The sequence below is a fragment of the Acipenser ruthenus genome, chromosome 60 (genome assembly GCF_902713425.1).
Source record: "Acipenser ruthenus chromosome 60, fAciRut3.2 maternal haplotype, whole genome shotgun sequence".
Taxonomy (NCBI): domain Eukaryota; kingdom Metazoa; phylum Chordata; class Actinopteri; order Acipenseriformes; family Acipenseridae; genus Acipenser; species Acipenser ruthenus.
The window spans coordinates 2,692,976-2,704,748 of NC_081248.1; the positions used below are offsets into that span (position 1 = coordinate 2,692,976).

The 11,773-nt window shown below is 42.8% G+C and overlaps 1 protein-coding gene across 1 annotated transcript; it reads left to right on the forward strand.

The window, feature by feature from the left end:
- LOC117966770 (uncharacterized) lies at positions 1–9,234 on the forward strand. The gene is made up of 5 exons (XM_059018584.1): positions 1–430; positions 915–1,015; positions 1,405–1,476; positions 3,597–3,734; positions 8,038–9,234. The coding sequence occupies exons 1-5, from the start codon at positions 418–420 to the stop codon at positions 8,377–8,379; spliced, it is 666 nt and encodes a 221-aa protein (XP_058874567.1). The 5' UTR covers positions 1–417; the 3' UTR covers positions 8,380–9,234.
- The last annotated feature ends 2,539 nt before the right edge of the window (positions 9,235–11,773 follow it).

The window sequence follows — 11,773 nt, forward strand, 5'->3', positions numbered from 1 at the left end:
TACTTTCACTTTCAAGCTTTGAGTCTGTAGAATGTGCTAGAGAGAGTGAGCGTGAAAAACAGACAGAGAGAACTTGAAAAAGAGAGAGAGGGAGACTGAAAAACAGAGACAGAGGGAGAGAGAGAAACAGAGAGAGAAACAGGCAGACAGCGACACTGGGAAGGAGAGAGGAGAGGAATTACAAATATACAGAGAGCAAGGAGAGAGAGGGAGAAGGGGGAGACAGATGTCAACAAGTGCAAGAGAGGGAGGGACTGAAAACAAGGTAGAGGGAGAGAGAGAGAGAGGGGAGAGTGAGGGAGCAAGGAAAGAGAGTTTAAGAATGTCAAGACTGAAGTGGAGAGAGTAGAGGAGAGGAAGAGAGAAAGAGGTGAGCCACAGAGACTGAGACTCGACACAGGAGGAGAAGAGGAAGAGATGACACTGAGAGGTAAGAGGAACGGAGCAACTGCAGAAAACACACCTGGAGAGGGAGGGAGGAAGAGAGAGAGAGAGAAAGGTGAATGTGTGAAAAGGGAGAGAGAGACAGAGATTACCCTTATACCCTTAAGCATGGTAAAACATAGGTAAGCACGGTAAAGCACAGAGAGGTTCGGTGAAACCAATGCATCATATAACCATGGGAAAAGCATGACAGTGCAAATTTACTGTGCTGAACTTTTATAAGGGATACCTCATGCTTTTCCCGTTTTAATGACATTCTTGAAATCACTGTGGAATTCCCCTGCAACAAATCAAAAGCAGATGATGTTGCTAGCTTGAATAACAGGAATGAGAATGGATTTTAAAGATGGTCAGCACTGCTTTAAAGAGAGGTAGTGATAATGTTAATAAAGCTAATGAGAGGTAAGAGAATGGATTTTGAAACTGCAATCTGATGTTTGTTCTCTCACTATTTCTCTCCTGTTTTCCAGCTTTGCTCTTTCTCTCCATTCTGCTCAGTGGGGTGGGAGGTCGTGACCCCCCTATCGTGAGCAACCTGCTGAAAGTTCTGGAGCACGAGGTCACTGGCTTTGTGAGTTTGATGACATCATTGTTTATACGACATCATAACTTATATTCAAGCACACTGATAGAGGTGCTGGATGAAGCTTGCCAACAGTAAATATGTTCTTTCCCCACTGTAATACTCTGCATTAGTTTACCATGGTTTGTGTTTTAAAATGCTTTACAATGCTTACCATGCTTTCACTGTGCTTTATTACACTTTGCTGTGCTTTTACTGTGGGACACTTGTAGAAGTGAAACTGTGTGCGCAATTTCCTCCAGTCTTTTATTGAATTCCTATTTTAATTCAAATAAAAAAAAAAAATGTAATGTTAATATAACTGAGAAATAAAGAATTTGAGAGCAAGAGAATGATCAGTCATTTTTTGTGCTCATTTTTTTAAATCTCCTTTTTAGAGAGCTGTGTTCCCGAAAAATTACAACACGACGCACTATTACAATGAGACTCTGCTGTGCAGCGGAGAGGAGGTGAGAGCAGTGTGTGTGTGCGTGTGTGTATCAGTGTCACTGTGTGTGTGTGTGTGTGTGTGTGTGTGTGTGTATGTGTCACTGTGTGTGTGTGCGTGTGTGTATCAGTGTCACTGTGTGTGTATCAGTGTCACTGTGTGTGTGCGTGCGTGTGTGTTTCAGTGTCACTGTGTGTGTGTGTATGTATGTGTGTGTGTGTGTTTCAATGTCACTGTGTGTGTGTGTGTGTGTTTCAGTGTCACTGTGTGTGTGTGTGCGTGTGTGTATCAGTGTCACTGTGTGTATGTGTGTGTGTGTGTTTCAATGTCACTGTGTGTGTGTATGTGTGTGCGTGTGTGTATCAGTGTCACTGTGTGTGTGTGTATCAGTGTCACTGTGTGTGTGTGTGCGTGTGTGTATCAGTGTCACTGTGTGTGTGTATGTGTGTGTGTGTATCAATGTCACTGTGTGTGTGTGTTTCAGTGTCACTGTGTGTGTGTGTGCGTGTGTGTATCAGTGTCACTGTGTGTGTGTGCGTGTGTGTATCAGTGTCACTGTGTGTGTGTATGTGTGTGTGTGTATCAATGTCACTGTGTGTGTGTATGTGTGTGCGTGTGTATATCAGTGTCACTGTGTGTGTGTGTGTGTTTCAGTGTCACTGTGTGTGTGTGTGCGTGTGTGTATCAGTGTCACTGTGTGTGTGTATGTGTGTGTGTGTATCAATGTCACTGTGTGTGTGTATGTGTGTGCGTGTGTATATCAGTGTCACTGTGTGTGTGTGTATCAGTGTCACTGTATGTGTGTGTGTGCGTGTGTGTGTATCAGTGTCACTCTGTGTGTGTGCGTGTGTGTATCAGTGTCACTGTGTGTGTGTGTGCGTGTGTGTATCAGTGTCACTGTGTGTGTGTGTGTATCAGTGTCACTGTGTGTGTGTGTGTGCGTGTGTGTATCAGTGTCACTGTGTGTGTGTGTGTGCGTGTGTGTATCAGTGTCACTGTGTGTGTGTGTGTGTGTGTGCGTGTATCAGTGTCACTGTGTGTGTGTGTGTGTGTGCGTGTGTGTTATTATTATTATTATTTATTATTATTATTATTATTTATTTCTTAGCAGACGCCCTTATCCAGGGTGACTTACAATCGCAAGCAAATACAAATACATTTCAAGTGTTACAATACAAGTCATACAATAAGAGCAAGAAATACAATAATTTATTTATTTATTTTTATTTTTTTCAAGTGTGACAAACCACAGTTCAATAATACAGCAGATATTTCAATGTCACTGTGTGTGTGTATGTGTGTGTGTGTTTCAATGTCACTGTGTGTGTGTATGTGTGTGCGTGTGTATATCAGTGTCACTGTGTGTGTGTGTTTCAGTGTCACTGTGTGTGTGTGTGTGTGTGTGTGCATGTGTGTTTCAGTGTCACTGTGTGTGTGCATGTTTGTGCATGTGTGTATCAGTCTCACTGTGTGTGTATCAGTCTCACTGTGTGTGTCTGTGTGTACATAATTATAACAAACCAACATTCAACAGTGTCTGATTACAACATTGAACAGTACATACAAACTAGCATTCAATTGTGTTCAAGGATTACAGATAATACTGTATATATTTGCCTTTTAATACAATGTTTTACTGCTATTGTCAATAGTGTGCAATTCCTGCAATACAGTAATAAAACATAGCTAATTTGCTTAGTGTGTCTCAGTGTGTGTGTATGTCTCTGTGTGTGTCTCAGTGTGTATGTGTGTATGTGTGTGTATCAGTGTGTGTCTCTGTCTCAGTGTATGTGTCTCAGTGTGTGTGTGTATGTCTCAGTGTGTGTGTGTGTGTGTGTGTGTGTGTCTCAGTGTGTGTGTCTAAGTGGGCATGTGAAACATTATGTTTGTACGATACAGCCTTCTCAGCAAAACAGTCATCCTCAGAGAAAAATATTCTAGCACGTGTGTCTTCACTGTACTGTATTAACCCTTCTGCCTCCTCTCCTCCTCTCCTCTCTCTTCCAGGAGGAGTGCTGTGTGTCTTCACTGTACTGTATTAACTGTCTCTCCTCCTCTCTCCTCCTCTCCTCTCTCTCTCAGGAGGAGTGCTGTGTGTCTTCACTGTACTGTATTAACCATCTCTCCTCCTCTCTCTCCCAGGAGGAGTGCTGTTTGCTGCGTGCTGCCTCAGTCCTGTCTCAGGATTGGTACTCTCTGCTCTCAAACCTCTGGCCAGAGAACATGAAGACTAACATCATTAAGGAGCTGCAATGGCAACTGAGCAGGCTCACTGAGGAGGTACAGACTGACTGTCTGTCTGTCTGTCTGTCTGTCTGTCTGTCTGTTGACACAGGGGTTGTACCAGCAGACTGGAGAATTGCAAACATAACACCAACCCACAAAAAGGGAGACAAAACCGAACCAGCTAACTACAGACCAATAAGCCTGACTTCTATTATATGTAAACATATGGAGACAGTCAGCATGGTTTCAGGAAAGGGAGATCGTGTCTAACTAACCTACTTGACTTTTTTGAGGATGCAAAAATCAACAATGGATAATTGCAAAGCATACGACATGGTTTATTTAGATTTCCAGAAAGCTTTAGACAAAGTCCTGCATAAAAGATTAATTCTCAAACTGAACGCAGTAGGGATTCAAGGAAATGCATGCACATGGATTAGGGAGTGGTTAACATGTAGAAAACAGAAAGTACTGATTAGAGGAGAAACCTCAAAATGGAGGTCAGTCGAAAAGGAAAGCTTGTGTTAGTACTGGGGCTACCCCTGGGGATGAGGCAGCAATCAAGGTAGTGGATTCCATGCCTCATAAGGTAGCGGCAGCTGGGAAAGAGGACGCTGAAGAGGGGTCAGTAATGTGGGAAGATATTGAGGAAGAGGAGTTGTCAGACTCGTCCTCAATAATGATGGATGAGACTTTAACAAGCCCTCAAGGTAGGAGCAAAGTTTACAGTGTCGAGCAGATCGTTTCTTTCTTGAATAAAACGAAAGGAGTTAGGGGTGTTGTACAGAGGGAATATTTTCCAAATGATCAGTTGTTTATTTATTCCACTAAAATAGCGATGAGGAAAGCCACATTAAACGTGCTTGATCAGAAACAAAGATATAGGCTAAAGAAACTGGTCTCTGAAAGGAAAAAAATGATTAATGAGGAGAAGAAAAAAACAAAATCGTTTTTTAAATGGCTGCACAGGGTTTCATAGGTTGTTTTCTTCTCTGTTTGTGTCTGGTTTTTATTCAACTCTAATATGGAGAAGTTTCAAATAGCCACTTTTAACATGAACGGGGGTAGGAGTATTAATAAGAGAGCTCAGCTGTTTGATTTTCTGAGTTTAAAAAGAGCGAGTGTTGTGTTTCTGCGACAGACACACACTGACGATATGAATGAGAGTGAGGGGCGGAGCGAATGGAAAGGGGCTGGGGCTTTCAGCCATAGCTCAAACATCAGTGCAGGGGTAGCAGTTTTATTTGCACCAGGGTTGAGTATTGATGTTTTATCTGTTAGTGAGGAGGTTAAAGGAAGGCTTCTAAAAATTGAAGCACGTTACAGGGATTTAGATATTATTTTTATTAATGTGTATGCACCAAATGAAGATAGGGAAAAACATATTTTCTTTTATAAACTAAATCAGGTGTTATCTCAGAGTAATGGTAATCAGATGGTTTTAATTGGGGGGGGATTTTAATTGCACTGAGAATTTTACTTTGAATAGGAATCATGGGGAGCCACACCCGCAGTCCTCTAAAGAATTGTCAGATATTCTAAAGTTTAATGATCTGGTTGATGTTTGGAGGGTTTTTAACCCCAGACTCCGGCAATATACATGGATTAAAATGAATGTAAATCAGATTTCAAAAGCAAGACTGGATAGGGTATACTGCTCTAAACAGCACCTCAATCAGGTAATAAAAAGTGATATTTTTCCCACCATGATTTCAGACCACCATTGTGTGTTGTCTACTGTCTGTCTGCCTGCTGTGGCCCGCTTACCACCTTTCTGGGATTTTTTTGGATCTCTTGGAGACATCAGAAAGGGAGTTTTGATAGTCTGAGACAGTGGTGGGATTTTGGCAAAATCGAAATTAAACTTTTTTGTCAGCAGTACGCCGCCAACTCAACCAGACTATTACATAAGACAATTGGAGAGCTTGAGAGAGAGATTATAAGTCTTGAGCAAAACATCAGTGTAGACAGCAATGAAAATGACTTCCAGTGTCTGAAGGATAAGAAGGAGACGCTGAGTCGCTTGCTGGAGGAGAGAGTGCAGGGCGCTCTCATACGATCACGTTTCCTTCAACTCAGAGATATGGATGCCCCTACAAAGTTCTTTTTTAACCTAGAGCACAGTGCGGCTACAAGTAAGCAGCTGTACTCTGTACGTCTGCCAATGGGAAGGAAGCGTTTAGCCAAGGGGAAATCAATAGTGAAGCTGTATCCTTTTATAGTCAACTCTTCACAGCGGAGCCTTGTGATGAAGAACAGACTGCTCACCTGCTCAGAGATCTGCCTAAGTTGCCTCTGGAGGAAGGATGCCCCCTAGAGGCTCCTTTGACAATGCAAGAACTAACAGAGGCTGTGACTCAGTTGTCAACAGGGAAGGCTCCCGGGATTGATTGGCTGCAGGGGGAGTTTTATAAGGAGCTGTGGCCAGTGATTGGAGGGGACTTGTTTCAAGTTTTTAAAGAAAGTCTTCGAGAGAAGGAGTTGCCCCTGAGTTGTCGTAGAGCTGCGGTAACTCTGTTACCAAAAAAAGGGGATCTAAGAGAGCTAAAGAATTGGCGCCCTGTTGCTCTTCTCTGTTCCGATTACAAAATTTTGTCAAGAGCTTTAGCGAACAGGCTGAAGGCGTACATTGGAATGATTATACACGGTGACCAGTCATATTGTATTCCAGAAAGGACTATTTTTGATAACATATTTTTGATCCGGGATGCTTTGTCAATAACTGATTTTTTCAATATAGATCTAGGGGTCATTTCCCTGGATCAAGCTTTTGACAGGGTGGACCATACATATTTGTTTAAAACGCTGGAATCCTTTGGTTTTGGACCAAAGTTTATCTCTTTTATAAGGCTTTTATATAGGAACGTCTTTAGTGTTTTAAAAATCAACAACAGTATGAGCCGTCCTTTCCCTGTACAGAGGAGAATTCGGCAAGACTGTCCACTGTCTGGGATGTTGTACTCCCTGTCTATTGAGACCCTGCTCTGTCGGCTTCGGAGCAGGTTGGCTGGCCTGAAGGTCCCTCTAGTGGCGAGTACCCCTCCAATCAGACTGTCTGCCTATGCTGATGATGTCACCGTCTTCATCACTTCTCAGGCTGATGTCCTGGTGCTGGAGGACAGCCTGAGTGTTTTCCAGAGAGCCTCCTCTGCTAAGGTAAACTGGGGAAAATGTAGCACTTTCCTGTCTGGGGAATGGAGTGGGACTGGCCCCCCTTGCTTCCACAATCACTGCGTTGGGAGAAGACAGGATTCAAAGTGTTAGGAGTGCATTTGGGGAGTGAGCAGTATAGAGGGCTCAACTGGGAAGGACTGCTTGTTAAAGTGAATACAAAATACAACGCTGGAGATGGCTACTCCCTCAGCTTTCTTATAGGGGGAGGGTGCTGATAATAAATAACCTGGTGGCCTCCATGTTGTGGCATAAACTGGTGTGCCTAGACCCCCCCCCCAAGGACTGTTGTTTGAGATACAAAAATAACTTTTGAATTTCTTCTGGAATGGACACCACTGGCTCTGCCCTGCTGTGTTATATTTACCACCAGGAGAAGGAGGGCAGGGACTGGTTGATGTTCTTAGTCGAGTGGCTGCTTTTCGGCTGCAGGCAGCACAGCGGCTGCTGTTCTCTCAGCAGTTGAGTCGGAGATACACTGCCTTCTCTTTTCTTCGCAGTGTGGGAAGACCGGGGTGGGACTGGCAGCTGTTCCTAGTAAATCTATCCAGAATAGACAATAGGCGTTATGTCCATCTGTGGATCCCTTAGTCAGCGCAGCATGTGCTTTCTGTGGGCAGGAAGAGACTGTTTTCCACCTTTTTGCAGACTGTAGTCAGCTTGATCCTTTGTTTACTTTCACAATTATTGAATTCTTGTAATGTAGCTTTTACAAAGGAAATGTTTATTTTAAATTATCCCAATGGTCAGGAAAAAAGGTTTAAATGCTGTTTAATTAATTATATACTTGGGCAAGGTAAGCTTGCTATTTGGAAAACAAGGACAAATAAATTAAAATGATGGTTCAAGTGACGATGTCAGTTTAATGTTTAGATTCTTGTTGAAAGTTAGAATCAAAATTGATTTTGCATATTTTTCCTTAGTTCATGATGTGTTTAGTTTTGAGCAGCGCTGGTGTGTGGGTGAGGGGCTGTGTGCTCTGGGGGAGGAGGGGGAACTGCAGTTATTTATATAATCTTTTTTTAATCTTTGTTTTATTAATATTTTTTTAGATAAGTGGTTTTTGTGGTTTACGTTTTTTAATTAAAGTTTTTTGAAAAAGTCAAAGTCTCTCTCTCTCTCTCTCTCTCTCTCTCTCTCTCTCTCTCTCTCTCTCTCTCTCTCTCTCTCTCTCTTCTCTCCACAGCGTGTCAGCCCCCCAGTGGATGTCTCCAGGCTGCCCCCCCTCTCCTCCTCCCCTGAGCAGCTCCTCTCCCTCACCTCCTCCCTGTTGAAGCACTGGCTCAGAATTTACAGCACCCTAACTCACTCATGTGAGGGGAGAGAGGGTGAGGGAACTGAGTGGGAGGGGGAGGCTGAGGCTGGGCCTGAGAGGGGAACTGAGGAGGAGGGGGCGAGAGAGAGTGAAAGGAAGAGGCACAAAGGATTCCCAGTAACAGAATCCCCTGCTGGACAAGCTGCGGTACTGCAGCGCACGCAGATGGCTGTAATCTGCCTAGCGACAGCGGTTCATTGGATGGGACTGTAGCCACCATTGACACAGCACTAGAGACACCTACTGGCCTGTTTGTAGGACTGCAGTGTAATCCGCCTAGCGACTGTAATCCGCCTAGCGACAGCAGGTCATTGAGTGGGACTGTAGCCGCCATTGAACAGCACGAGGAATTCTGGATTGCAATGTAAATCTGCCTAGCAACACAAAAGCACTTTATGGGAGCAATTACCAGGACATACTGCATGGATAAGTACTATAATTGCATTTCAGTTTGTATGAGAAACAAACCACAATTAAACAAAGTTACATCACAAAGTCGAAATTAAGATGTGACGACACATAGCCTGTTTATGACTTTTCCTCCTGTTTTTCTTCAGATTCTCAGTATGTCTTTTAAACTGCCACCTGATGTTTGTATTTAAAGAATTTGGTCATCGGAGACGAAGAAAACAAAAACACAGCAAACGGAAACTGCTGAATTAAACAAAAGCCTTGGTTTCGCTCTCTTGAGTTATGATGTCACCGGTTACATGACATAACAGCGAGTCCAAAACCACGGACATTACAGCGCCCACAATTACAGCGACTGCCCGTAACAGCGCTACGACATCACCGCGCCGAGCAATGATTCAATTCCCATAAGACTGTGAAGTTCACAAAAGCATCACTTACCAGGAACTCGGACACACGACGCAGTCAGAGTGGGGTTCACCACAGCTTTTCTGATTGCAGAAGACTATAGTTTGTTTTTTTTCACTGTCCCCATAGAACTCCATCATAATTAGACTGGTAAATACGATAAGTAAAACCTCCATGCAATAAAAGCGTGTTTCCACAAGCATTTTTATATAGATTTTTTTTTTGTTTTTCACTTGTTGCAGAATGATATTCACCACGTGTATATATATATATATATATATATATATATATATATATATATATATATATATATATATATATATCATGACTCCTCCACAGGACACCCGGGATTGGGCTAGGACTGTATAAAGAAGGATAGGACAATCAATCCCGTGATGCAGTTCTGTACTCAATTACACTACAGGTCCCATTTATGGAGCCTACTCAGTACTGAATACATTGCGGCGATGCTGTGTTGCAGCGCCAGGATATACCGTTTTTTTTTTGTTTTTTTTTTAATAACAATACAAAATGTCTTTAATATAAACTGACTGACTGTTATTTATGCAAATTAATGCTTGATTATGTCAAGAAACATTTTGCCAGGGCGAGCGTGAATACGTTAAAGGCACTGCGAGTGCGATGTGAAAGAGCTCTGCGGGCTGCAGAAATGCTCCACTTTGTTTATAACCCCGCCCACTTGTGACATCATTGTCCTATCCTTTATATAGTCCTAGGATTGGGGACCGATACACGGACATGACGTGTTTGGATTTTTATATGTATATTTTGTACAGATTTGTTTTTTAAATAAAGAGTTTAACTTTATATTGTTGCCCTTGCTTCTCTGCCGTGTCGTATCCGTACTGAACCCTCTGTTTTCTTTCTAGCATGATGCTTTTATGCAGAGCGAGTTTGCTTTTGTTGTTCGAAATTAAAATGCTGTAGTCATATATCACCCTTTATGTACTTGCTTGGCACGTAGTTGTATTATTATTAATATTATTTACTATTTATTATTATTATCGATTCTCTAGCAGTTTATAGGATTACATTTTTAGGTGCCCTGCCAAACAGGCAAACGAACTTTCTACATATAATGGCGACGGCGGACAAAAGAAACATCAAAGGCAGTTTTGGGGCCAAAATAACGGAAACAACAACCACTGTTTATTTATTCATTGAGAAATGGATGCTCTGAGAAATGGGATGGGGGGGCTGGTAGTATACAAAGAGAAGACATACGCACATCCAAAGTCTTTCAAGGTGCAGGGTAGAAATATTTTAAAGCTAAACAAACATAGTACCCGCACACTTATATATTATGCTCCAAAGTGTTTATATATAAGATCAACGTTTCGATCTGCAAGAGATCTTCATCAAACCTGGTATGCAACTGTTTTACAATTGTGCAATACGAGTCTCATTGACACTGCTAAGTCATATTAAAACCTGCATACTGAGGGGGGTGGGGGAGTTCCTGGTAAGTGATGCATCTGTGAACTTTGCAGAGTCTTCTGGGAATTGAATTGTAGTTCAGTGCAGTGGTGTCGTAACACTGTAATGGTCGGCGCTGTAATGTCCTTCGCGGTGATGTCGTAGCGCTGTAATGTCCTTCGCGGTGATGTCGTAGCGCTGTAATGTCCTTCGCGGTGATGTCGTAGCGCTGTAATGTCCTTCGCGGTGATGTCGTAGCGCTGTAATGTCCTTCGCGGTGATGTCGTAGCGCTGTAATGGTCGGCGCTGTAATTTCCTTCGCGGTGATGTCGTAGCGCTGTTATGGACAGTCGTTGTACTGGTCAGTGCTGTAATGTCCCTCGCGGTGATGTCTGCGCGGTCTTGGATTCGCGGTGATGTCGTGATACGGATGTGATCAAACCCATCGATGCAATTGTAACCTTAATATAAATTATTGTTTTGTTACTGGTGCCACCGAGTGGCCAAACTGTGGAATCACAAGCAACATGAAGGGATATCATTGAAACTGTGATGTCATTAGAACTGTGATGTCATTGGAACTATGATGTCATTTTATAACTGGAGAGACCCCTCCTGGTCAGCTGGTGGAACTGCAGCAGACTCTGTGGAATCTGCCCAGCAACAGGAGCGGATTCTATGGAAACGTGTGGACTGTGATTTTTTAAAAAACATTTCTGGAGGGCTAGCGCCACCAAATGGACAAATGGCAACAATAGCTTATCAACGGGTAATATTAGCAGGGGTGGAGTCAAAGTACTACTGGCAACACCTAGTGGATGAGTGGTGTAACTGAAAGGGAAAACGAGGGGTGTAATCTGCCCGGCAACAGTGTTCACAGGATTGTTTTGAGGGGGGGGAGTGTTTTATGTCATTATTACAGTAGATTAATAGAGCTTTGTTATGAAACAGCTGTGCAGTTTTCAACGGCTGAAATCTGTTAAGCAGCAGTGGAGATATTATTGTGACGCCATTAAGTATTGGAGACACCTACTGGACAAGCTCAGGAATTGCATTGCCATAAGTGACTGTAATCTGCCTAGCAACAGGAGTGTATTAGATGTAAATATTGATATGCTGGTAATTACACAGTACTGAGGACAACTACTAGTCGAGTGGTAGAATTTCAATCTGTCTGTCATCTATCTATACAGTATAGCGAGGCTCAGAACATAGCAGGCAATGCCAGCGCAATAGATTATAGCTTTATATAGATGCCATGTTGGGTAGCTGCTTTAGTTCTGTACAGGGTTTTATATAATGTAGTCCTATCTGCCTGCTATGTTCTCGGCAGAGCCTCGCTGCGCTGGGC

What these genes read in the sequence shown, in the direction of transcription:
- LOC117966770 (XM_059018584.1), top strand. An exon ending in AGCACGAGGTCACTGGCTTT is followed by an intron (nt 1,016 to 1,404) that starts GTGAGTTTGATG and finishes TCTCCTTTTTAG; the next exon opens with AGAGCTGTGTTCCCGAAAAA. An exon ending in TGCTGTGCAGCGGAGAGGAG is followed by an intron (nt 1,477 to 3,596) that starts GTGAGAGCAGTG and finishes TCTCTCTCCCAG; the next exon opens with GAGGAGTGCTGTTTGCTGCG.